Genomic DNA, 27,348 nt, shown 5'->3' with positions numbered 1-27,348 from the left:
ATTAAACAAATCCATTCATTTGATTGGACTTTTTTTTTTGCTGACACCAACAAAAAAATGACAGAAACTGGCAAAAAAACCCCAACCATTTGAATTATGAATAAAACTGTAACTCTCGTATGGGGTTCCTTGTAACAATGGAAACGTGGGAATTATAATCAATAAAGGAGCAAATCAATGTTGGAATCTGAAACCTATGTTTGGCTGTCTTTGTGCATGTCTGTACAGCATACCCATCTGTAAATTTCAAGGAGCAAAGAATTCAGTGGGTAGGAATAGTGGGCGCTGAAGGTAGGAAGAAATAGGTAGCCAATAACTATTTAGATAATAATTTTGTTCCTTGGGAGCCAATGACAAAATTTGGGTTGATTTCCAGAGAGTGGGAGAAAATGCAAAGAGCCAATGACAATCAGCATGCGATTGGGGGCGTCCCATCATCTGCTAACATATTCTCCATTGTCTTGAGCCCAAACTGAGGAGCCCATATAATTCATTTGCTGATAATTTGCTCATCGTCCCAGGCGCTTTTCATGTCTTCTCCCTGTCTTCACAAATCCATTCGCACAAGAAATATGTATGTATCTATGACTTTTGAAAGATCTCATTTTATCTAGGGAGTTATGCACGGGAAGGTATTATAATACATGTGCAGCCTGGAATAAATAGGAATGAACTGGACAGTTTTAAGTCTTGGACTATTGGCTTCACCTTTATCCTATCACATTATGGAACCCAGCCATCTGGTTGGGCAATGCCCACCACATGAGTATGACACATATAGCCACAATGCTAACCTTTTCTGATTTATTTTCCCTAAAGGAAAATGATATGTGGAATTAAGGTGAAAGCAGACAAATTCTTCTGGTTCTGGTAAGCTAACTTTCTTTAACAACTAATTTGCCTGTTGGAATCATTGTCCTTATATTTATCTTTTCAAATAATTTTCTTCCTAAAAGGATTTATTGACCCATAGAAGGATTGTGTGGCTTGGAACATGTTAAACAAGATAGCCAACACTACACCAGGCTCATCAACTGAGTGGAAAGTATATTTTTGTTATTGAAATGTTTTTCGACTTACCTGTAAATTTAAAGCTGAAAGGTTGTTCAGCGTGTACAAATCTATGGAGGGTGAGCCTTAGTTGAAAGCTCCTTAACATTTCATGACACTGCTTTTCTTGATACATATTATTTTTCAGTCAACAGAGTGATTCATTAAGACATAATTTTATAACTACATGTATATTTACCCCATTTCTTGATACAGTGATACTCATTGTGTGTATTATTAGTCTTTCACATTAAGGTAATTTTTGTTGGAAATATGACTCATTTATTTGAACTTTTAATATCTCTGTACATTTGCCTCTATGCTATAATCTGAACTGAAATATTTTATTGGGAGATTACCTCCAGTCACCTCATCTTTTTGAGAGATTGGACAGAATCTACTCATGCTACTCACATTAGTTTAACAACTACACATTACTTTAACAACTACATTATTTTAACAACTACATTACTTTAACAACAATTCTAACTGAATTTTCAACTGAAATCAACATTAGTTTAACAATTACATTAGTTTAACAACTACTATTTTAACAACAATTCTAACTGAATTTTCAACTGAAATCAAACTGAAACCTGTTAGTCAAATAACTCAACATTATTAATATATTCTCATGTTTTATTTCCCATTTTCCCCTGGTGGGAAAAGCTGGAGCAAGTTCTAGGTGCTTTTTACACTTGCTCAGTATAAATGTTCATATTCCTGCTTTTCTTTATTTATCTTGGTAGATTTCATTCACTTTCTTGGCCAAATGGTTTATATTGGCCATCCTTCCATGCACCCTGATTCGATAAATGCAAGTGTACTCTGGATTTCCCCAGTTGCTCTCCACTTTGATCTTTACATACTGGAATGCCTTCTCTTGTTCATTCTGAAATGTAGATGAGGCAAAAGAACAATCATAATAAAAAGCAATCGAGATGAAGTCATCCTCTTGAATGGCTCTATCGGTTTAATAGAAGAGTGCAAAGCCTATACTGTATATCTATATACAAGAGCCGGGGTGGCGCAGCAGGTAGAATGCTGTACTGCAGGCCACTGAAGCTGACTGTAGATCTGTAGGTCAGCGGTTCAAATCTCATCACCGGCTCAAGGTTGACTCAGGCTTCCATCCTTCCAAGGTGGGTAAAATCAGGACCTGGGTTATGGGGAAAATATGCTGGCTCTGTTGAAAAGTGCTATTGCTAACATGTTGTAAGCTGCCCTGAGTCTAAGAAGAAGGGTGGCATAAAAATCAAATAAATAAATAAAATAAATCTGTAGACCTGTTTCCCAAATGCTGATATAACTGCTTTGGGATTGTTATTCATCAGAAAGAAGATTTATGGTGGGGGGGTTTTGTTTTTTGTTTTGCTATGTCCCATTGGCTCCCATCAATATATATAGTCCTCAACATATGACCCCAATTGAGCTCAAAATTTATGTTACTGAGTGAGAACTTTGCTAAGTGAGTTTTGCCCCATTTTACGACTTTTCTTGCCACATTTGTTTAATTAGAAATACATTGTTACTTAACAAATTGTTAATTGAATCTGGTTTCCCCATTGACTTTGCTTGTTAGAAGGTTGCAAAAGTTAATCACATGGACCCCGAGACACTTCAGCTGTCCAAAATGTGAGTCAGGTGTCAAGTGTACAAATAGGGGTGCTGCAGTGGTTACACATGTGATAAAATGGTCATAAATCACTTTCTTCAATGCTACTGAAACTTTGAACAGCCATTAAGTGAACTGTTGTAAGTCGGGGACTATCTGTATAGTGCCACAGATTATCTAAACTATATTTCCTGAGGAGGAGCTCTAGTTTTCCAGCTCTGGCCTAATCCACTCCTTAAAGTACTGAATTAAAAGTTGTCTGATTTTTAGTAGATGGGGCAGAAATAGGAGAGATTCTTTCAAAACAACTCCCTCTGACACAGCCCCTTCGGTTTTACTCTATCCTACTTTAGTTTTACCTTTACCCCACTTCTCCCATTTCTAGTTTACCTTCAGCTGGAATGTCTGAATTAATTCCTTCTCGGTATCATACATGAATGTTCCCAGCAGGATCTCCTCTTTTGTTTCATCATTTAGGCCCTAAAATTAAAAGGAGGGAATCAGTGTAGAAGAGTTGAATGCTGCAGCAGCCCTGAAGGACAACCTGGAAGCAGTTCTTGGCCAAGAAAGTCAGGTCAATGCAGAAAAAAAAAAAAAAAAAAAGGACAAGCAGGCAATCTTTTAATGGTGAGCGGAGTTATTTTATATGAAACGGGCAGAGAGCTATGGAGAGTGGTGTGATTTTTCACCCTGGTGATTGCCAGATTGTTTTTAACATGTTTATTTTATTGATTGATTGATTGATTTTGTCCACTACACAATGAGGGTTTTAGTGGGTATACACATAGTAAAATACATGATGTAGGTTATATAGAGGATATACTCATAGTAAAATATATCTAAGAAAGAGTAGAAGAGAATATAGAGGAATGTTAAGATGCCTATGTTAGGGCTTATGTCAGAAAGCTATGCTGCTAATTTTCAGCAACTCTGGTGTACTGATCTGGACTCTGACTTTCCCTGGAAGTAGCAGGCAAAGGTTTTGTCCATTTCATCCTCCTCCTCCCACATATTGTATTCCAAATCACTATCCTGTACAGGGGTTGTAGTGAAGGCAGGAAATGTCCCAGATTATGGGACCTTATGGAAGTACATAATTGCTTGTCTTAGAATTCTACAGGGGGAATGGCCATTTAGCTCATTACTCCAAATATTGCTAGTTTATCCAGCCTCTACTGATAGGTTGCCAGTCCAGAGAACTTGGCAGTGTATTATGTACCAATCCCTTCAAAAGGAGCTTTTTGAAGGGAGCAATAGCTTGCATATCCCAAATTAAGGTATTAATTAATATTTTTCTTAAATTTGTATCTTACTTTTATTTGTTACAATTTAAGATCTGTACACAATAATGTGCTGTGGCCCCCATGGGAGGGGGACAAAGTGGGAGTTGTAAGTTCATGCACTATTTATAGAATACTTAATAATTTTTTTTATTGTCCTTCCTTCTCTAGTACCTTAGTATGATCCTTAATTGCTTTTAAAATAGTAAATAATTAAATAGTATGTTTTACCCATAAACACTTTAATCATTTTAATCATTATCTAGAACTTAACTTTTATAGCAATTAAAGAAAATTGAGCTACTTGCCTAATCTGTTATCATACTGAACCTTAAGGGTTTAGTACAAAACCTTAAAATGTTACTGTGCTCCTCAACAAATAATGCTGTCTATCATTTGTCCTTTTTGTGGCTATTCAAATAACGTGACTTAATCAACAGAAAAAGAGTTGTCAAGCCACTACCACCCAGTCACATGACCTTTAAGCCACCCCGGTGACCTTTAAGCCACCCTGGTCACATGATTGTCAAGCTACTCCCACCTGGTCACATGGCAGGCAAGCCACACCCACAAAATAAACCATGCCCACAGTGTGGCAGTAAACATTTTGGCAGCTCATTGCTATATGTTCATAATGCTCCCACCTCCCATTTTCCCCCAGGAACTTTAAGAGATGAATTGGTCTGAGGGAGAATGACTGGCCTAAACTCTGCTGGCTTTTATACTAAAGGGAGAAATAGAACTCGGAGCACTGATTTCTAATCCTTCATCTTAACCTCGATACCAGAATGGCTCCATATCCTATTTCAGCTCAATATCAAGGGCATAGTAGCCTTGGTGCTTCCTAAATTGCAGTTCTTTTAATGAACCTTAGAGGAAAGATATAAGATAAGTTAAAACAGTATTGTACTCACATAAACCAAGAAATCTTTTAAGGCGCTTGTGATTCCTTCCGAAAAAGCTATTGCTTTAGAGATGTGCTGAGCTGTAACGGCTGTGAGTCGGACTTTTTCAGGCAGCTTAATTACGACTTCGCCTTCAGATCCTGAGAATGCCCAGCAGTTTCCAGGGTAAACATCCGGCTACAAACAGGAGACCATTCACATAAATAAAATGCTTAAAATTGGAATCACTCTATAATATGGAAAGAGATACATTGCTCTGGGGTTAAAATGGTTTATACAAGAAACACCCCCAATTTGGTGGTGGGGTATGTATGCTTGTCGTGTGGTGGGCACTTTTCACTATACACTTGTTTTATGTTGTTGGTATCTTAAAATTGTTACAAATCAATTAAAAAAATGAATTCAGGTCCTGCAGATTGATTTGATGTGTGAGTACAATAATTACTGGGGTTTCTCCAGGAGTAGGGTGAACTTTATTGTGAATGTGTGACAAAATTACTTCTGACCTCTAATCTGTGTTTTCTCTGGCTTATTAAGAGGTCAGATACACCAGCAAAGTAAACTATTAGTGGGTAAATAGAGTTTTGTAATTAAACCAGAATAATATCCCAACTAGTGTAAATTTTCCAATCATTTGAAACCAGGAAAATGTCATTCTTCCCTCATTCCTCCTTTGTAAATGAGGCATTCCCTCTTTCTCATTCTCTTTCTGTCTATCTGCCTTTTAATCTCATTGAGGGGAGTAGTGAAGAGGATGGGCAAGAAAGGACCAGGATCTCCAACATTTTTATTTTTATCCCACTAGAAATGAAGGGAATGGATGACGAACTGGGAAAAAGGATTACATAAAGTGAGGAAAGTACAAGGTGAAAAGAAAAGAGAAAAGGGATGGATGGGATTAAAGAAATATTCCCAGAAGGTTTGCAGATTTATTTTATTTTTTAAATTTATGCGTTTGTTTATCAAAACGTGTAAATAATAGCAGGTATTGATATAAACACAAACATAAGTAAAGTAGGGACAGCCAAATAGGACAATAAGACAGGGATGGTAGGCACAATAGTTTGCTTATGCATACTCCTTACTAATAAACTTACTGTGTGTTTGTGTGTGTGTATTGCTCAAAAAAAATAAAGGGAACACTCAAATAACACATCCTAGATCTGAATGAATGAAATATTCTCATTGAATACTTTGTTCTGTACAAAGTTGAATGTGCACAACAGCATGTGAAATTGATTGTCAATCAGTGTTGCTTCCCAAGTGGACAGTTTGATTACACAGAAATTTGATTTACTTGGAGTTATATTGTGTTAAGTTTTCCCTTTATCTTTTTGAACTCTCTGTGTGTGTGTGTGTGTGTGTGTGTGTGTATTTATCACCAAGCATTTATCACCAGCAGCCAACGTCCAGAAAGCATAAATAAGGAGAAACAGTCTACACTATAGCAATAGCAATAGTACTTAGATTTATATACCATTCTTTACAGCACTCTCTGAGATGTTTACAAAATTAGCAGCCCCCAATTTTACCGACTTCAGAAAGAAGGAAAACTGAATCAACTTTAAACTGGTCAGGATTGAATTTCTGGCAGTGAGCAGTTACCCTGCAATCCTGCATTCTAACTACTGCGTCATCACAGCTTTTGCCATCATTTAAAGTCTTCTTAAATACAGCAACTCAGAACTTCACAAACTATTCCAGATATACATTCAGAAACAACATACAAAGGAGAAGATTTTGTTCTTCTCTGGAATATTCTGTTTTTGAGCTGGAGAGTTTTGTGCATCCCTCCCCAGGGTTGGGCTACTGCCCGGATGGGAGGGAACGCAGTGGAGTAGCGAAATTCGAACTCCACCCTAGAGCACCCAATTTGCACTGAAAGATGTTGAAAGAAAATGTAGCGCATCCTGCATAAACCACGCCCACAGTGTGGTAGTAAAAAATTTAGTAGTCCTTCACCCTCCCTCTCCCTGCTCTAAACCAACCGAAATCATATTATTGTAACTTCTGAACTCTGCCTTAGTTTAATGCAATTAAAAGCAACAGTTAGATTTTCAAGTCAGAACAAAATAGGCCCTGAAGAACTGCAGAGAAAGTTTGCAGAGCCATTCACAAATATGTGCATCCTTTAATTTTAAGGAAAGCACTGAGCTTTCCTTAAAATTAAATGAAGTCAGATTTTATCAACATTTCGATGTGGAATACAAGATCTGGAGGAAATCCAAGGGCTATAGTGTAGGCTAGATTGAGAAGTTAAAGAAAACATTCAGAAGAAAATAATGACATGTATATAGTTATGAGATAGAAACTGGACTCGGGGCAGTACTATTTTTCTAGCTGACAAATTGTACTATTCTTCTGAATTAACTAATAGCAATCATAGAAATACTGCACCTGTAAAATAGTTTCAGGAGGGTTGGCTGAAGAGATAAATGGAAACCAACAGTTTTCCTGGTGCAAAAAATCAAAACTCTTAGATGTCCTGTCTTTATCGATTGTGGCTCCTAGATAGACAGACAGATGATTATGTAACCTCAAGTTGTTTTCTATTTCTAGTGAACATTGAGATGTATTTTCTTATGACAGATTTTTTTTAAAGTCTAGAATTGGTAGAGTAAAATACAAAGAGATTTCTTATCAGAAATTACATTCATTCACATGTAATTTCCCAATATTAGTTCCCGCGTAGTCTCCATGTAGATAGATGATACTTTGATAAAGGCTAGAATAAGTACAGAATAAAATATAAAGAAACTTTTCATCAGAAATTAAATTCACTCATATATACTGTAATTACCCAATAGTAATTCATCTTTTGTAGAGTTTAGTGTAGAAAGAGAATAATCTGTCAGATATGATTTCAAATCACTTTCTTATTTTTTTCCCCCCAAGCTTCAGTTCAGGGATTTAAATGTGATGCCCATTAAACATTTAAATCAACCGAAGCTTTCAGATACTTCTCAAGGGCAACCAGGTTCTCAAGATCCAGAACTGGATGTAACTACTGCACAACTCGCAGTTTATGCAAAGACACTCCTGCTGTGAGTTGCAAACCCAAGGCCATTCCATCTTTCAGGACATTACCTATTGACTTTTGAGCCCAGTCAGCCTTCTGTATATCGTCTTCAAAAATCTTCTTAAAAGCCAAATTGAGCATATCAATCATTTCCTGCAAAGGAGAAGAAAAACGCATCAGAGAAATGGTTTATACAAATATCAGTTACATACGTTAGACATCATAAGTTATGAATAGAACCATAGACTTAATTCCAACTGTTAACAACAGATACACAAATATGGACAATAAAGCATCATGTCAAAAAAGCCAAAATTTGCCAACTCGGCAAATGGTTTGTTTCTCAAGTTTGCTGAGTAAAGACAGGAAATAAATGTGCCCAAATGAATAGCCCATAAAGGAATATTAACTGGTATCTAATAATATTTTTCTATCAGATTTTAGCTAAGGAGGAATGGTTGCTGGTGCTTAAAACAGTGTGTACCACAATTCTTTTAGATAGCATTAAGATGTTTTCATATGTCATTTAAGTATGTGAAAAGATGATGTCTATGAAGCATACACTATAGCCAGCCCTGGGACACGGGCATTTGGGGGCTAATGTCAAAAGACAAAAATTTATATCAGTGCAGAAATCTCTATGCAATGCTCATGCATTTTAGACATAAAGGCTGGAACTTCTGTGGAGAAGAAAAGTATGTAGAAAGGAGAGGTGATTTAATAATTCTTAGAGTCATCAATCGATCCAGACAGACTATCTCATGTAGCAGGTTGGAGATGTACAACTTTTGGTAAAGGATAATCCCATAATTTACTATTTTATTTAATTTCTATACCACTCAACTCTCAAAAAAGAGTAATTTTTTTGTCTTCACCATAAAGACTTAAAACATAGTAGAACACCTTTTATTATAAGCATCTCTATCATGAGCAGTGGGAATCCTATGACTAGGGCAGTGGTGGCGAACCTTTTAGAGACTGCAAGCCAAAACCCACTTACTTGTCGCAAAGTGCCAACAAGGCAATTTAACCTGAATACTGAGGTTTTACTACCTAAAATAATGATAAAGGCAGAGTTCAGCTAATTGTTCTACGAAAAATGTGATAAATGCACTTTTATGCCCCTTCATTTTTTCTGCTTTTGAAATATTATGCTCAATAACAATAAAAAAGAAAAAAAATGTAATATAATTTCTCTTTCTCCTTTCCCTTCTCTGCTTTTCTCTCTTTCCTTGCCTCTCTTCCTCTCTCTGTGCATCTTTTTCTTTTTTTTCGCTTCCTCTTTCCCTCCCTCACTTACCCTCTCTGCTTCTCCCTCCCTCTTTCTCTGCCTATTTCTCTTTCCTTCCCTCTATTTTCCATCCCTCTTTCTCTCTCCCCCCCCCCCCCCACTCTTTCTCATTGCCTCCATCTGTTTCTCTCCTCTCCCCCTCCAAACTGGGCTGGGAATCTGGAGGCTGATGAGCCCAGGAGCAGTGCACCAAAGTTCAGCTGACTGGCAGGGAGGCATGGCACCCCAACACAGGCAGCTCTGCAGGAAAAGCAACTGACATCCGGGAGGCCAGAAGGAGCCTAGACCAGGGGTAAGCAAAGTTGTCTCTTCTATGACTTTTTTACTTCAACTCCCAGAATTCCTGAGTCAATCATGCTAGCTCAGGAATTCTGGGAGTTGAAGTCCACATGTCATATAAGAGCCAACTTTGCCTACCCGTGGCCTAGACGATCCAGGGTTGCATTGCGGCTCTGTGTCGTAATGAATTTCAGGAGGAGGGGGACCCCATATCCTCCACTGTGAAACACCTGAGCTATCAACATTTTGTTGATATTGTGGCGACCAAAACTGGATGCAACATGGAAAACTAGTGCCCAGTATGAAATTATAATTTACCCTTTTGCATCAGGAAAGAAACCCTCACTATGGTTCAATGTTTTCCCTACTGTATTTTTTAAGCATATTTGGTACGAGTGAGGCTGGGCATGAGAACAACTAACAGACTTCAGTTTCGTAAAAGGGGAAAAAATGACATTCTATGGTAGCTAATAGATGTGCAAAAGAAAATGATAATCTGGAAAGATTGAAACCAGAGAATTTCTGAGATTAATTGCAGCTTCCTACTTTCTTCTCTCCTGGTAAGTCACTTTCCTGAAGGATTTGCTTGGTGGACTGCAGGCGGCCTTTATGGAGGTTGCTGATCTCAGAATGCATTTGATCTATTTCGTTCTTAAGGTCCTGAATTTCATGGAATTGATCTTCCAGCAGATGTTGAGATTTCCTTGTAATAAAGGAGGGGAAATGGGTGTCAGGATTATATGCAAAACTCTGAAAAACTGTTAAATGACAAAGCAAAAGGATACAAACCCTTTCTATTGTTGCTTCCATCTAGTGTTGCCTGGATTTTTTCTGTAGACTAGTGTAATACAGCTGGTCCTTGACTTACAACCATTCATTTAATAAGTCTGAAATTACAGGGGCACTGAAAAAAGTGATTTCCGACCATTTTTCACATTTAGGACTGTTGCGGCCTCCCCATGGTCACATGACAAAGATTCAGATGCTTGACAACTGATTCATATTTATGACGGTTGCAGAGTCCCAGTGTTGTGATCATCTTTTTGCAACTTTTTTACAGACAAAGTAAATTAGGGAAGCCAGATTCATTTAATAACCATGCTATTAACTTAACAAAGGCAGAGTTTCACTTAACCAGCATAGTAAGATAGTGGTAAACAGGGGCAAAATTCACTTAACAAATGTCTCATTTAGCAACAAAAACATTTGGGCTCAATTGTGGTCGTAAGTTGAGGACTGACTGTAATCATAACTGTTTTCCAGACCATTCCTTGGCCTGCAATGCACCAGCTAATTATTGTGGTTACATAAAACTGTATATTAAGGCATTTCCCCCGAATCTGAAGGATATTAGAATCAAGAAGGGAGATATTAAGCATGCCTGACCCCAATACGGTAAACCAGGGATGTCAAACTCAATTTCATTGAGGGCGCATCTGGGTTGTGTTTGATCTTGGGGGGAGGTAGGCGTGGGCATACTGGGCATGTACCAGTGGCACCTGTGGAGGCCCTGGAGGCTCCATTTTTTTGATGTGACGGCCTCCTGCAGAACTCGGCCACCGCATGTGGCCCACCCGAGTGCTGTTTCTGCCAGCAGAGGCACCAAGAAGCCAATCTTTACTGTTTCCAGGGCAGTCCCGCAGGCCACATCTAAGCACCCCACGGGCCGGATGTGGCCCATGGGCCTTGGGTTTGACAGCCCTGCCCTAAATATAGTCAGGAATTAATCTTTTTTAATTCAGGGGAACTTACTTCCACAGAAAGGTGGATAGAATTGCAGCTTAAATATTTTCTCCTTGAGTGTGAAAGAATGTTGCACTGTAGTCTCTAACCAAAAGCAAATGCATATTTATCCAGAGAGGACTTCCAATGTGTTTTCAGTCTTAAGATTGCCTCCAAAGTGATTGGTGTAGGCCAGGAATAGGCAAAGTTGGCCCTTCTATGACATGTGGACTTCAACTCCCAGAATTCCTGAGCTAGCATGATTGGCTCAGGCATTCTGGGAGTTGAAGTCCACAAGTCATAGAAGAGCCAATTTTGCCTACCCCTGGTGTAGGCCAAGGATGGGATTGGACAACCTATTATCTTAACCCTAATGTACATGAGATAATGAAGCTTGAGGCTTACATTCCTAGACCAAGGCATGCCTGGCTGGGGAATTCTGGAAATTTGCCAAGGTTGGGCAGCCCTGTCTTAGTTCCTGTAGTTCTAAGCCTGGCTGCATTTCAATAAGCCACATTCCCCAAGATTTGTACAGTTCTTTTCCTTTAAACCATAACTTTTCTTCCATATCTTAGGTTTGAAGGGAGAGGGGCCTCTTTCCAATGTTTTGGTTTATTGGGTGACGATTTCCAGACTTTTTTTTTAAAAAAAAACAAACTTGTGTGCATTCTTGTTTTTAACTATTGTATTTTGTAAATTTCCCAGAGTCATGAGATAGATTTAAGCAGTTTATACATTTAATTAATGAGTAAAGTCTTTTTCTTTAAAATATTTTGGAGGGATGTATAATAGCCTTACCAGAGATTGTTCAGCTCAGTTTCATTCACTTTTGCTAGTTCCTCTTGGAAGGAAAAAAACATATATGATTCAACTTTTATATAAACAATTTGTAACATGGACCTCAATCATAGTTAACTGTAGTTAATTTATGACCATTTTAGAATATATATAACATATATATACACACACTCACACACACACACACACACACACAGTATATGCTTCTTGACTTAAATTCAATTCCATACCTACCCAGCCAGAATTATGCAGTAAATTATAATCTTATCATTTAGTGATTGCCTCAGATAGTGAGAATTTACCATTACATAGATGATGAAAAACTAACTTTGGAATCAATAACCACATTTATCTTTACAACATCAAAACCGTAGAAATGGTGGTAGACTTTAAGAGAAACCCTTCCACCCTTCCACCTCTCACAATACTAAACAACACAGTATCAACAGTAGAGACCTTCAAATTTCCAGGTTCTATTATATCTCAAGACCTAAAATGGTCATCTAACATCAAAAACATCATCAAAAAAGCACAACAAAGAATGTTCTTTCTGCGCCAGCTCAGGAAGCCCAAACTGCCCAAGGAGCTGCTGATACAGTTCTACAGTGGAATCATTGAGTCTGTCATCTGCACCTCTATAACTGTCTGGTTTGGTGCTGCAACCCAACAGGATCGACACAGACTTCAGAGGATAATCAGAACTGCAGAAAAAACAATTGCTGCCAAACTGCCTTCCATTAAGGACCTGTATACTGCACGAGTCAAAAAGAAGGCGGGGAAAATATTTACTGACCCCTCACATCCTGGACACAAATTGTTTCAACTCCTACCCTCAAAACGTCGCTACAGAGCACTGCACACCAAGACAACTAGACACAAGAACAGTTTTTTTCCGAACGCCATCACTCTACTAAACAAATAATTCCCTCAACACTGTCAGACTTTCTACTAAATCTGCACTTCTATTCTACTAGTTTTTCTCATCATTCCTTTCACCCATTTCCTCCCATGTTGACTGTATGACTGTAACTTGTTGCTTATATCCTAAGATTTTTATTAATATTGCTTCTTCATTGCTTATTTGACCCCTATGACAATCATTAAGTGTTGTACCATATGATTCTTGACAAATGTATATTTTATTTTATGTACGCTGAGAGCATATGCACCAAGACAAATTCCTTGTGTGTCCAATCACACTTGGCCAATAAAAATTCTATTCTATTCTATTCATTTGGTTACCTATCCTCATTGCCTTGTGCTTATCCCATACCCTCTGGTAGAGCCAATACATTTTAATTTATGTTTGCTTGTTTGTATCCTACTTTCCATTATATATATATATTTTACAAAATATCCCAACATACCTTCTTCCTCTTATTTTTCCCACAATAACAATCTGAAGCGAGTTAAGGTGAGTGTGTGTGACTGGACCAAGATCACCCAGCTAACTTTCAAGGTTAAGGCAGGACTAGAACTCAGTGTCTCCTGGTTTCTAAGCCGGCATTTTAATTGCTATATCAAACCCAAGCAAGCTGTCAAGTTCGGATGTTACTAGAGGTTGAAAATGCCTTCCTAGAGCCTCCGCATGAACCAAAAATCAGCTGGCTGGCAGGGACAGCATGCTGTAGGGAAACAGCTTGCGTGCTGGCAGATATTATTATTATTATTATTATTATTATTATTATTATTATTATTATTATTATGTCGATACAACACAGCAAACGAGATCACTATGCTGGATTTCGTATTTCATCACCAGTCGGGCGCTTCCCAAGCATCTAGGCCTGCGTGATGTAGTGGCAAATTATGTTTGCCGATCCCAGTAAAGCGGCCTTTTGCAATTGACAGATGGAGATTTTGTCAATTCCGATGGTTTTCAAATATCCGCTGAGATGCTTTGGCACTGCGCCCAGCGTGCCAAGTACCACTGGGACCACTTTCGCTGGCTTATGCCAGAGTCATTGCAGCTTGATTTTTAGATCTTCGTATTTCACTAATTTCTCTAGCTGCTTTTCCTCAATTTTCTGTCCCCTGGGATTGCGATGTCGATGATCCATACTTTCTTTTTCTCCACAATCAGGGTGTCTGGTGTGTTATGCTTCAGAATTCGGTCAGTCTGAAGTCGGAAGTCCCACAGTAGTTTTGCTTGCTCATTTTCGACCACTTTTTTGGGCTTATGATCCCACTAGTTCTTTGCCACTGGTAAATGGTAGTTCCGGCACAGGTTCCAGTGGATCATCTGTGCCACAGCATCATGTCTATGCTTGTAGTCAGTCTGGCTCACAACATATAAAATATACAATACACAATATCTTAATCCAATTAAATTAAATTAATTAAATTAATTAAATTAAATTAAATTAATTAAAAATCTAGAAACCTCCTGCGTGCTACCTAATGCTTCACCACCACAGCCTTAGGACAACATCCTGCCATTGCTGAGGCAATATATCCCTAATAAGGCCAATTTCATATTGCCATAGTAGTAGTTCAGTGACATTGTATAGTGCTAGAACAGTCTTTGTGGGGCAATGCCTATTCTTCACTTTGAGGGTTAAATGTCATGCTAAGCAGGACTCAATGAAAAACCTTTTAGCAATCTGTAGTAAATTGGTAATATTGGTACTATGGTCCTAGATGTTGAACAATAGCAACAAAAGTACATTTTTTTCTGAAAAATAAACTGCTGAATATAGAATTGGTGAAGAAGCAGAATATTGTTTTCGATGCATCTCGGTCTTGGTGCTGAAGGCAAATATTGGGCTTAAAGTAAAATGCAGTCAGGGGTGCCCCAGCCTTTGGATGATGGGCTTTGAAAAAAATTTGTTCTAATAAGCAATGTAGGTATTGCACTTTAAATGCAATGAAATCTGTATCTTAATAAAGAGGCATTAGAAAGTATAATGAAAACAGAGATAATGAAATGCTTGTCCTTAAATATTTTACTAGAATTAAGATTGCACTCATATATAATAAGCAAATGTTATAAAATGCTGTAGCACGATTTCCATGGAGTATAGTACATGTTCTTCCTTAGCCTTGGGTGAATTAATGAAGGGCCAGATATTTTAAATTAGTAAATATTGCAGATTTCAACTCAGAAAACACAGTAGTTCATTTAACATAGAGAAGGGCAATGTGTAACAAAATTCAGAGATGACATTTGCTCATGAAATTTGAAAGAAATTGGGTGATATTATTAAATATAACACTTGAATGCATGGGGTAGTAAATAAATGCTTTGGAACAACTCTTGAATATAGGTGTTGTTTAATATTACTGTATTTTTCGGAGTATAAGACACACAAGGGTATAAGACGCATCTAGATTTTAGAGGTGGAAAACAAGGAAAAAAGTATTCTGAACCAAATGGTATAGTAATATATTATTTAATAAAATACCAGCAGAATGTAGCAGAATACTTTTTACAAACATGTACCCTTTTTACAAACTTCAAACTTGACAGCTTTAAGACTTGTGGACTTCAACTCCCAGAATTCCTCCTCCAGTCATGTTGCTGCAAATGGGGTAATTAGAAGGTAAAATTACCCCCGTTTTTGTGAAAAACGGGCTGGTTTTTTGCCCGTTTTCCTGCAAAAATGGGGTGGGCGAAGGGTCCTGGAAGCCTGCAGGAAATTCTTAGGTGCTGGGGGATGGCAAAAATGCTGTTTTTGCAAAAATCGGGTCATTTTCCACCCATTTTCCCACCAAATGGGGCATTTTTGTCTCCTCCCCAATCCCTAGGAGCTCTTTGCAAGCTTTCTGCGCCATTTTCCCACCCCATTTTTGCAAAAGAATGGGTGGAAAATGGTCTATTTTTTTTTGCAAATATGGGGGCAGTTTTGCCATCCCCCAGCACCAGGAGCTCCGCAGGCTTCCCAGACCCTCTGTCCCATTTTTGCAAAAAAACAGGCAAAAATGGGACACTGGAGCTGGGCTTAGGGACAGCAAAAATGGCTATATTCAGTGTATAAGATGCACCAACTTTTTCATCCTCTTTTCGGGGCAAAAGGGTGTGTTTTGTACTCCAAAAATATGTTAGAATCATAGCCAGAACTGATATACATCCCAGCAGCCCAAATTACAGCAAACAATGGATTGTCAATATTAAAAGTTGCACTTCTGTATAGAATCATGAATATCAACTTAAAACATGTAAAATTAACTATTAGTTAAATATATACTTTGGGTAGGTGCAATAATTATATGTTCCAAACAACATATAAATTTTAAGATAAAACCGCTAAAGAAATTGTGGCAAGTATATGGTCTGTCTTTAGAAAGTAATAATGAAGGCTGTAAGTTCATGTTTATTAATCATTCACACCCAATTATTCCTTATTCCTTTCATTCTTTGCTCTCTAGAAAGATGCTTTGATGACTTCCCTTTTATTTTTTTTACAAAATGAAACTACCGTATATACTCGAGTATAAGTCGACCCGATTATAAGCAGAGGCACCTACTTTTGCCACAAAAACTGGGAAAACTTATTGACTCGAATATAAGTCCAGGGTGGAAAATACAGTGGCTACTGGTAACTTACAAAAATGGAATATTCTTCTATTGAAGCTTCTTAAAATTGTTTTTGTAGGAGAATAAAAAAACATATGAAGAACGGTTGCAAGAACTGGGTATATCTAATTTAATGAAAAAAGGGACCATGGGAGACATGATAGCATTCTTCCAATATCTCAGAGTTTGCCACAAAGAAGAAAGAGTCAACCTATTCTCCAAAGCACCTGAGGGCAGAACAAGAAGCAATGGGTGGAAACTAAACAAGGAGAGAAGCAACTTAGAAATAAGGAGAAAATTCCTGACAGTTGGAACAATGAATCTGTGGAACAGCCTGCCACCAAAAGTTATGAATGCTCCAACACTGGAAGTTTTTAAGAAGATGTTGGATACCCATTTGTCTGAAGTAGTGTAGGGTTTCCTGCCTAGGCAAGGGATTAGACCAGAAGACCTCCAAGGTCCCTTCCAACCCTGTTGTTATTATTATATTATATAACTTTTTCCCTTCTAAAATGTTTTTTATTTATTGCATCTTTCTTCCTCCCCTTCCAAAATCTTTCTTTTTTAAAAAATTCCAAAAACCTCTTAAAATATATTTAGGAATGTTATCTTAATCTTAAAACCTGTTATCTTAATCTTCATTACAATATCATTATAATTTTCTTAATAATTGGGATTTCATATATTCTTTCAAAACAATTGCTTAAATCAAACTTCCATGTGATAAATATTCAGATTTTCCATTTAAAACGTATTTCATAAGTTAAAATCATTATTACTATATCAATAGATCAGTAAATAACAATTGGGGGTTACTCAATCATTATCTGTAAAATCTTTCTTCTACATGATATTTATCTTGCATAAGGAGAAACCATACTCTTAAAAAAAAGGTAAATCTATTCATATTAATTATGTAGAACAAATGATTAATGACAAATCCATACTATTATATTATCCTAACCTTTCTATTGTTTTAAAAAAGTCAGCATTAACAATCCGCTTGGGTAGGATAAGTATAGTTGGAAGAAAAAGTTTAATTACACAGTGTTATCCCCACTTTAAGCAACATTTTCTTACAAAATAACCTATCCTGTTAATCAAATTTAAATGGGTAACTTACATTTTACTTGTACATTTTATTTACTTGTAAAATAGCATTGCTGGCTTGATCAGAAGAGAAATCAATGGTTCCTTCCTTCTGAAAGTCTCTTCAACTCTCCCGCCCCTTCCCCCAGTGCTTCCTGTAGAGGAGGAGCTGTGATTGGTACAGCTTGCTGCCAATCAGATAGCTTTCTCAGTGCCTCCTTTCTGTGTAGAGAAGGAGCTATGATTGGTTCAGCCTGCTGCCAATCAGGCAGCTCAGGGGTAGCAAGAGCAGAAAGAAAAAAAACCTCCTGTTGCCAGCCATGAGGTTTCTTTCCTCCCTGCCTTTCACATCGGAACTGTGGAACTTTGGGACAGTTTTCAGGTCAGTGAAAGTCAGTGACTCTAGTATAAGTCGAGGTTGGATTTTTCAGCACAAAATATCGACTTATACTCAAGTATATACAGTAATTAGATGGGTGAAGGATGGAAGCTTTTCAAAAATCTCTTTTGTGTTTTTCCATTGATTATGAATTTCATCTGCATAAATAAACCATCCTCACTGGATAAGTGCTGAGCAACCTGACATTTCCAGTTTTGTGTTTTTCTGTTTTCTCCTCTTCCTATCCTTGTGAGCTAAACCATGCCAGATTTTGAAGAGAAGGATTGTTTGTGCATGTATTTGTAAATTCAATTTGTAATTTCTGAAAATTATGGTCATTAAACAAATCCATTCATTTGATTGGACTTTTTTTTTTTACTGACACAAATCAAAAAATGACAGAAACTGGCAAAAAAAGCCAACCATTTGAATTATGAATAAAACTGTAACACTCATATGGGGTTCCTTGTAACAATGGAAACATGGGAATTATAATCAATAAAGGAGCAAATCAATGTTGGAATCCGAAACCTATGTTTGGCGGTCTTTGTGCATGTCTGTACAGCATACCCATCTGTAAATTTCATGGAGCAAAGAATTCAGTGGGTAGGAATAGTGGGCGCAGAATGTAGGAATAAATAGGTAGCCAATAACTATCTAGAGAATAAGTACTGAAGTGGTTGAACTGAAAATAAAAATGCAAAGTTCTCAATTAAAGGAAGACAGAGTTAAAGAGACAGTTGAAAAGGAATCCTCAGTGAATACAAAGTAAGTTTCTGATATAAAAAGGAAGAATTAGCTCTGAACGCTTATTGCTTTTGAAGATAATTATTTGGATAGTAATAATTATATAAATATCCGGACCTTACAAAAGGATTGCGAGAAAGGATTACCTTGAATGCCTTTTCTATATGCAAGAGTTATTAATTAATTTATTTTTTATTTCATCAAGAATGCATGAGATCAGGGGTCTCCAACCTTCGTAACCTTAAGCCTGGCGGACTTCAACTCCTAGAATTCCCCAGCCCAGGTTGCTTTGCTGGCTGGGCAATTTTTCTTTGCTTTGCTGGCTGGGCAATTGTGGGAGTTGAAGTCTTCCAGGCTTAAAGTTGCCAAGGTTGGAGACCTCTGTATTAGATAACAGATATAAAAACATAATTATGAATACATGAAATGGATATGAATAAAAGGGACCATTAGGGACAGAGACGGTAGGCACACTGGTGCGCTTATGCATGCCCCTCAATGATTAGTATTCCTAATCTTAATATTAGTGATTCCTAATAAAGTAATTGTATATAATATAGGCACAAAACATATAAAATTATGTGTTGCACTTATTGGGCTGTATTAATTATGATATCAGGATACCTGAGCTGTCCCCATCCGAAACGTGAAGTCAGCTCTGAGGGGCCCTTGGATTCTCAGAACTTTCTGCTTTCTTGCAGATGTTTCATTACCCTTTTCTTTGTACCAGTGAGAGTGTGAAAGATTCTTTTAAAGGGCTAAGTAAAGGAGGTCGAGCTAAAATGATTCTCTCAGGCAATTTAGCAGGCCAGAAGTGAAAGCATTATAATACATGTACAGCCTGGAATAAATAGGAATGAACTGGACAGTTTTAAGTCTTGGATTATTGGCTTCACCTTTATCCTATCACATTATGGAACCCGGCCATCTGGTTGGGCAATGCCCATCACATGAGTATGACACATATAGCCACAATGCTAACCTTTTCTGATTTATTTTCCCTAAAGGAAAAAGATATGTGGAATTAAGGTGAAAGCAGACAAATTCTTCTGGTTCTGGTAAGCTAACTTTCTTTAACAACTAATTTGCCTGTTGGAATCATTGGCCTTATATTTATCTTTTCAAATAATTTTCTTCCTAAAAAGGATTTATTGACCCATAGAAGGATTGCACGGCTTGGAACATGTTAAACAAGATAGCCAACACTACACCAGGCTCATCAACTGAGTGGAAAGTATATTTTTGTTATTGAAATGTTTTTCGAGTTACCTGTAAATTTAAAGCTGAAAGGTTGTTCAGTGTGTACAAATCTATGGAGGGTGAGCCTTAGTTGAAAGCTCCTTAACATTTCATGACACTGCTTTTCTTTATACATATTATTTTTCAGTCAACAGAGTGATTCATTAAGGCATAATTTTATAACTACATGGATATTTACCCCATTTCTTGATACAGTGATACTTATTGTGTGTATTATTAGTCTTCCACATTAAGGTAATTTTTGTAGGAAATATGACTCATTTATTTGAACTTTTAATATCTCTGTACATTTGCCTCTATGCTATAATCTGAACTGAAATATTTTATTGGGAGATCACCTCCAGTCACCTCATCTTTTTGAGAGATTGCACAGAATCTACTCATGCTACTCACATTAGTTTCACAACTACACATTACTTTAACAACTACAGTGATACCTCAAGATATGAACCCCTCGTCTTACGAACAACTCGTGATACGAACCCGGGGTTCAGAAAATTTTTGCCTCTTCTTACGAACTTTTTTTGAGTTACGAACCAGCACCCCCCCGAACCCCGAACCCAGGTTCGGGGGGTGCTTGGAAGCCCCCCAGGCCGGCTGCGACGTTTTAAAACAGCCGCGCCGCTTCCCAGCTGTCTCCTGAAGCCGAACGGCAAAGCCGAACTTCCGTGTTCGGCTTCAGGAGACAGATGGAAAGCGGCGCGGCTGTTTTAAAAGGTCGCAGCCGGCCTGGGGGGCTTCCCAGCACCCCCCCGAACCCCGAACCCGGATTCGGGGGGCTGCTGGCAAGCCCCCCTGGCAGGCTGCGACCTTTTAAAACAGCCACGCCGCTTCCCATCTGTCTTCTGAAGCCGAACGGCAAAGCCGAACTTCCACGTTCGGCTTCAGGAGACAGATGGGAAGCGGCGCGGCTGTTTTAAAAGGTCGCAGCCTGCCTGGGGGGCTTGCCAGCACCCCCCCGAACCCAGGTTCGGGGTTCGGGAGGTTGCTGGGAAGCCCCCCAGCCCGGCGGTCACCTTTTAAAACAGCCGGGCGGCTTTCCAGCAGCCTCCCGAAGCCGAACACACCCGAACCTACGCGTTCGGCATTCGGAGGCTGCTGGAAAGTCCTACTTCTCCTCCCCAGCCAAAACCCAAAAGCCTGTTTGCTGCCACACGATTTAGCCAGGACAGGAGCGAAGTGACGTGGAGGAATGGGGAGCTGAAACCGGGCGGTTTCAGCTTTCCATCGCTTCACGTCACTTTGCCGCTAAATCGTGTGGCAGCAAACATGCTTTGGGGGTTTGGCTGGGGGGGAGAAGTAGGACCTTCCTAACTCCCTCCCCCCCAACCAAACCCCCAAAGCATGTTTGCTGCCACACGATTTAGCGGCGAAGTGACGTGGATGGATGGAAAGCTGAAACCGGGCTGTTTCAGCTTTCCATCCCTTCACGTCCCTTCGCCGCTAAATCGTGTGGCAGCAAACATGCTTTGGGGATTTGGCTGGGGGGGGAGAATAAGTAGGACCTTCCTAACTCCCTCCCCCCCAGCCAAACCCCCAAAGCATGTTTGCTGCCACACGATTTAGCGGCGAAGTGACGTGGATGGATGGAAAGCTGAAACCGGTCTGTTTCAGCTTTCCATCCCTTCACGTCCCTTATGCGCTAAATCGTGTGGCAGCAAACATGCTTTGGGGATTTGGCTGGGGGGGAGAAGAAGTAGGACCTTCCTAACTCCCTCCCCCCCAGCCAAACCCCCAAAGCATGTTTGCTGCCACACGATTTAGCGGCGAAGTGACGTGGATGGATGGAAAGCTGAAACCGCCCGGTTTCAGCTCCCCATTCCTCCACGTCACTTCGCTCCTGTCCTGGCTAAATCGTGTGGCAGCAAACAGGCTTTGGGGTTTTGGCTGGGGGGGGAGGGAGTTAGGAAGGTCCTACTGCTTCCTCCCCCAGCCAAAAACACAAAGCCAGGCAGCCTCCAGCCACCAAAGGAGCCTTCTGATTCTCCCCGCTTCTCTGTCCCGCTCATTACCCGTGTCCGGCAGAAGCTGCTGCCCGATTGCTCTTAGCCGGTGGGATGCAAAGTGCTGGGGTGGGGGGGTGTCCTGACAGGCCCCCCCCACCCCAATGCGAGCGGCAGGGAGCCACCCATGGACGGCAGAAGATCGCTCTTGCTGACCTGATGCCTCGCGGTGAAGCCGGGCAAGAGCGATCTTCTGCCGGCCATGGGCGACTCCCCGCCGCTCGCCCATGGCCGGCAGAAGATCGCTCTTGCCCGGCTTCCCCGCGAGGCATCAGGTCAGCATTCTGGACGGGCGGGCGGCAGGCAAGGATGGGGGAAGCCTCGTCGGCAAGCCGGGCAAGAGCGATCTTCTGCCGGCTATGGGCGAGCGGCGGGGAGTCGCCCATGGCCGGCAGAAGATCGCTCTTGCTAACCTGCTGCCTCGCGGAGAAGCAGGGCAAGAGTGATCTTCTGCCGGCCATGGGCGACTCCCCGCCACTCGCCCATGGCCGGCAGAAGATCGCTCTTGCCCGGCTTCCCCGCGAGGCAGCAGGTCAGCATCCCCGGCGGGCGAGCGGCGGGGAAGCCGGCGGCTGTGGCAGCTGCTGCAAGAGGCTTCCCCGCCTCCTCAAAGCAGCCTCCCAAACCCGAACTTTTGCTGAGAAGCCCCGCCGCCCAGCTGTCACCTTTTAAAACAGCCGGGGGGCTTCTCAGCAGCCTCCCAACGCCGAAGCCCCCAGGCTGTTTTAAAAGGTGACAGCTGGGCGGCAGCGTTTTTTTGCGGTTTTTTGTTCTTGTTGCACGGATTAATTGACTTTACATTGTTTCCTATGGGAAACAATGTTTCGTCTTACGAACCTTTCGTCTTACGAACCTCCTCCTTGCACCAATTAAGTTCGTATCATGAGGTATTACTGTACATTACTTTAACAACTACGTTACTTTAACAACTACATTACTTTAACAACAATTCTAACTGAATTTTCAACTGAAATCAACATTAGTTTAACAACTACATTAGTTTAACAACCACTACTTTAACAACAATTCTAACTGAATTTTCAACTGAAATCAAACTGAAACCTGTTAGTCAAATAACTCAACATCATTAGTATATCCTCATGTTTTCTTTCCCATTTTCCCCTGGTGGGAAAATCTGGAGCAAGTTCTAGGTGTTTTTTACACTTGCTCAGTATAAATGTTCATATTCCTGTTTTTCTTTATTTATCTTGGGAGATTTCATCCACTTTCTTGCCCAAATGGTTTATATTGGCCATCCTTCCATGCACCCTGATTCGATAAATGCAAGTGTACTCTGGATTTCCCCAGTTGCTCTCCACTTTTATCTTTACATACTGGAACGCCTTCTCTTGTTCATTCTGAAATGTAGATGAGGGAAAAGAACAATCATAATAAAAAGCAATCGAGATGAAGTCATCCTCTTGAATGGCTCTATCGGTTTAATAGAAGAGTGCAAAGCCTATACTGTATATCTATATACAAGAGCCGGGGTGGCGCAGCAGGTAGAATGCTGTACTGCAGGCCACTGAAGCTGATTGTAGATCTGTAGGTCAGCGGTTCAAATCTCATCACCGGCTCAAGGTTGACTCAGGTTTCCATCCTTCCAAGGTGGGTAAAATGAGGACCTGGATTATGGGGGCAATATGCTGGCTCTGTTAAAAAGTGCTATTGCTAACATGTTGTAAGCTGCCCTGAGTCTAAGGAGAAGGGAGTCATAAAAATCAAATAAATAAATAAAATAAATCTGTAGACCAGTTTCCCAAATGCTGATATAACTGCTTTGGGATTGTTATTCATCAGAAAGAAGATTTATGGTGGGGGGGTTTTGTTTTTTGTTTTGCTATGTCCCATTAGCTCCCATCAATATATATAGTCCTCAACATATGACCCCAATTGAGCTCAAAATTTATGTTGCTGAGTGAGACCTTTGCTAAGTGAGTTTTGCCCCATTTTACGACTTTTCTTGCCACATTTGTTTCATTAGAAATACATTGTTACTTAACAAATTGTTAATTGAATCTGGTTTCCCCATTGACTTTGCTTGTTAGAAGGTTGCAAAAGTTAATCACATGGACCCCGAGACACTGCAGCTGTCCAAAATGTGAGTCAGGTGTCAAGTGTACAAATAGGGGTGCTGCAATGGTTACACGTGTGAAAAAATGGTCATAAATCACTTTCTTCAATGCTACTGAAACTTAGAACAGCCATTAAGTGAACTGTTGTAAGTCGGGGACTATCTGTATAGTGCCACAGATTATCTAAACTCTATTTCCTCAGGAGGAGCTCTGGTTTTCCAGCTCTGGCCTAATCCACTCCTTAAAGTACTGAATTAAAAGTTGTCTGATTTTTAGTAGATGGGGCAGAAATTGGAGAGATTCTTTCCAAACAACTCCCTCTGACACAGCCCCTTCGGTTTTACTCTATCCTACTTTAGTTTTACCTCTACCCCACTTCTCCCATTTCTAGTTTACCTTCAGCTGGAATGTCTGAATTAATTCCTTCTCGGTATCATACATGAATGTTCCCAGCAGGATCTCCTCTTTTGTTTCATCATTTAGCCCCTAAAATTAAAAGGAGGGAATCAGTGTAGAAGAGTTGAATGATGCAGCAGCCCAGAAGGACAACCTGGAAGCAGTTCTTGGCCAACAAAGTCAGGTCAATGCAGAAACCCCCCAAAAAAGAATTTTGAGTCTTGACAAGCAGGCAACCTTTTAATGGTGAGTGGAATTATTTTATATGAAACGGGCAGAGAGCTACGGAGAGTGGTCACATGATTGTCAAGCTACTCCCACCTGGTCACATGGCAGGCAAGCCACACCCACAAAATAAACCATGCCCACAGTGTGGCAGTAAACATTTTGGCAGCTCATTGCTATATGTTCATAATGCTCCCACCTCCCATTTTTCCCCAAGAACTTTGAGAGATGAATTGGTCTGAGGGAGAATGACTGGCCTAAACTCTGCTGGCTTTTATACTAAAGGGAGAAATAGAACTCGGAGCACTGATTTCTAATCCTTCATCTTAACCTCGATACCAGAATGGCTCCATATCCTATTTCAGCTCAATATCAAGGGCATAGTAGCCTTGGTGCTTCCTAAATTGCAGTTCTTTTAATGAACCTTAGAGGTAAGATATACGATAAGTTAAAACAGTATTGTACTCACATAAACCAAGAAATCTTTTAAGGCGCTTGTGATTCCTTCCGAAAAAGCTATTGCTTTAGAGATGTGCTGAACTGTAATGGCTGTGAGTCGGACTTTTTCAGGCAGCTTAATTACTACTTGGCCTTCAGATCCTGAGAATGCCCAGCAGTTTCCAGGGTAAACATCCGGCTACAAACAGGAGACCATTCACATAAATAAAATGCTCAAAATTGGAATCACTCTATAATATGTAAATAGATGCATTGCTCTGGGGTTAAAATGGTTTATACAAGAGACACCCCCAATTTGGTGGTGGGGTATGTATGCTTGTCGGGTGGTGGGCACTTTTCACTATACACTTGTTTTATGTTGTGGGTATCTTAAAATTGTTAAAAAGCAATTAAAAAAATGAATTCAGGTCTTGCAGATTGATTTGATGTGTGAGTACAATAATTACTGGGGTTTCTCCAGGAGTAGGGTGAACTTTATTGTGAATGTGTGACAAAATTACCGTATTTTTCGCTCTATAAGACGCACCTGTTGATAAGACGCACCAAGATTTTAGAGGAGGAAAATAGAAAAAAAATATTTTGAGCCAAAAAGTGGGCTAAAATATTTATTACAATAACAGAATAACTTAACATGAACAATAGCCAACAGCAGCATTAAGAACCATCATTACTGTAAAAGATAAGGTCTCTAGTCATTGCGAAATCCCAAAAATTCCTCACAACTGTCCGAACTTGTCACGCTCAGTGGCTCACTATCACTGGTGTCAGGGTCTTCATAAAGGACATCATTCTCTGAACCATCCAAGGCATTACTGATGCCACATTTCTTGAAGGAACTTACAACCGTTTCATCCTTCACGGCTTGCCATGACGGTTTCACCCACTCACAAACTTGAGTGATGGTGGGCCTTTTCATTCTTCCAGTGGGTGTCAGGTCATGATTCCCAGCAGCCATCCACTTGTTCCACTCCTCTCGCATGAACACTTTAAATGGCTTGTTAAGTGAAACATCCAGAGGTTGCAACTGGCTAGTAAGCCCCCCAGGAATGACAGCTAGATGGGTCTTTGCTAATTTAAATATTTTTTTTGTGTTGTCACTGATATGTGCCCTAAACTGGTCAAGTACTAGTAGGGCAGGTTTCTTCAGAAGCCCTCCAGGGCGTTTGGACCACACTTTTTCTATCCATATTTTCATTCCACCTTCATCCATCCATCCTTTCTCATGAACATGGACAATAACTCCACGTGGGATCACCTCTTTCGGCATGGTTTTTCTTTTGAAAATTATCATTGGAGGCAACTTGGTGCCATCCGCGCAGCAGGACAACACAACAGTATAATGGGTTTTCTCATGTCCTGAGGTCTTCACAGTTACGTTTTTTGCACCTTTCACATCAACAGTCCTGTTTGATGGAACATCAAAGGTTAATGGGACTTCATCCATATTTCCAATCTGCCCTATTTCAAAGCCATTTTTCTTTCTTGCATCAATAACAAATTTATGGAAAGACAGAATCTTGGATTCATATTCTTTAGGCATTTTTTGCGCAATTCTAGTTTTGGTGCGCATAGCAAGGCCAGATCTTCTCATGAACCTGTAGCACCATGATGCTGATCCAGTAAAGTCGTCAATGCCTTTCTCTGCAGCAAGACGCTTGGCTTCATATCTTATCATTTTCGTGGAGACTGATAATCCATTGTTCCTGTGATGTATGATCCACTCTTTCATTTCCACATCTATCTGTGGCCATTTTGCAGTATGCCCACGAAAAGTGTGTTTGCTTTTATCTGCTTTTTGCAGTGCTTCCTCCTGTTTCCTCCATTCCCGTATCATTTTTTCAGTTGGAGGTGGCCCAAACTGTCTTTCAGCTGCCCTGTTTCCATGTTCTTTGGCGTATTTTACTACCTCCAGTTTAAATGGGATTTTATAGCTTAGCCTTTTCTGCTTTGACATCTTTGTAAAATTGGATGCAGCAGGAGACTACGGTAGTGTTCTACAACAAAAATGTAATGAAAGAACTGTCATCAAGAGCTGCCATCTGCCCAAGGCACTATTGTGGGGTCTGGGTACTGTATGGGAAACTAATATGGGGGCTGGTTACTATATGAGACACTTGTGGGGGGCTGGCTACTGTATGAGACACTTATGGGGGGCTGGGTACTGTATGGGACACTAATATGGGGGCTGGTTACTATATGAGACACTTGTGGGGGGCTGGCTACTGTATGGGACACTAATA

General features: G+C 39.9%; 1 protein-coding gene across 1 annotated transcript; it reads right to left on the bottom strand.

Annotated features, from left to right (window-relative positions):
• Positions 1–1,652: 1,652 nt before the first annotated feature.
• Positions 1,653–25,773, bottom strand: LOC139159571 (SUN domain-containing protein 3-like). Its single transcript, XM_070736880.1, has 11 exons — positions 25,756–25,773; positions 25,119–25,286; positions 24,425–24,514; positions 23,188–23,311; positions 11,960–12,002; positions 9,986–10,142; positions 7,938–8,022; positions 7,248–7,357; positions 4,860–5,027; positions 3,056–3,145; positions 1,653–1,942 (listed from the first exon to the last, which is right to left on the bottom strand). The coding sequence occupies exons 1-11, from the start codon at positions 25,771–25,773 to the stop codon at positions 1,784–1,786; spliced, it is 1,212 nt and encodes a 403-aa protein (XP_070592981.1). The 3' UTR covers positions 1,653–1,783.
• Between the last annotated feature and the right edge of the window lie 1,575 nt (positions 25,774–27,348).

Source organism: Erythrolamprus reginae, chromosome 2 (genome assembly GCF_031021105.1).
Source record: "Erythrolamprus reginae isolate rEryReg1 chromosome 2, rEryReg1.hap1, whole genome shotgun sequence".
Taxonomy (NCBI): Eukaryota; Metazoa; Chordata; class Lepidosauria; order Squamata; family Dipsadidae; genus Erythrolamprus; species Erythrolamprus reginae.
This window is presented reverse-complemented; position numbering and strand designations above follow the sequence as displayed.

Bases quoted from the DNA above. Each gene is read 5' to 3' on its own strand.
- LOC139159571 (XM_070736880.1), bottom strand. The intron at 24,515-25,118 runs GTGAGTACAATA...TTTTAATTTTAG, and splicing joins TAAAAGATTTCTTGGTTTAT to GGGCTAAATGATGAAACAAA. The intron at 5,028-7,247 runs GTGCAGTATTTC...TCCTGTTTGTAG, and splicing joins CTCCTGAAACTATTTTACAG to CCGGATGTTTACCCTGGAAA.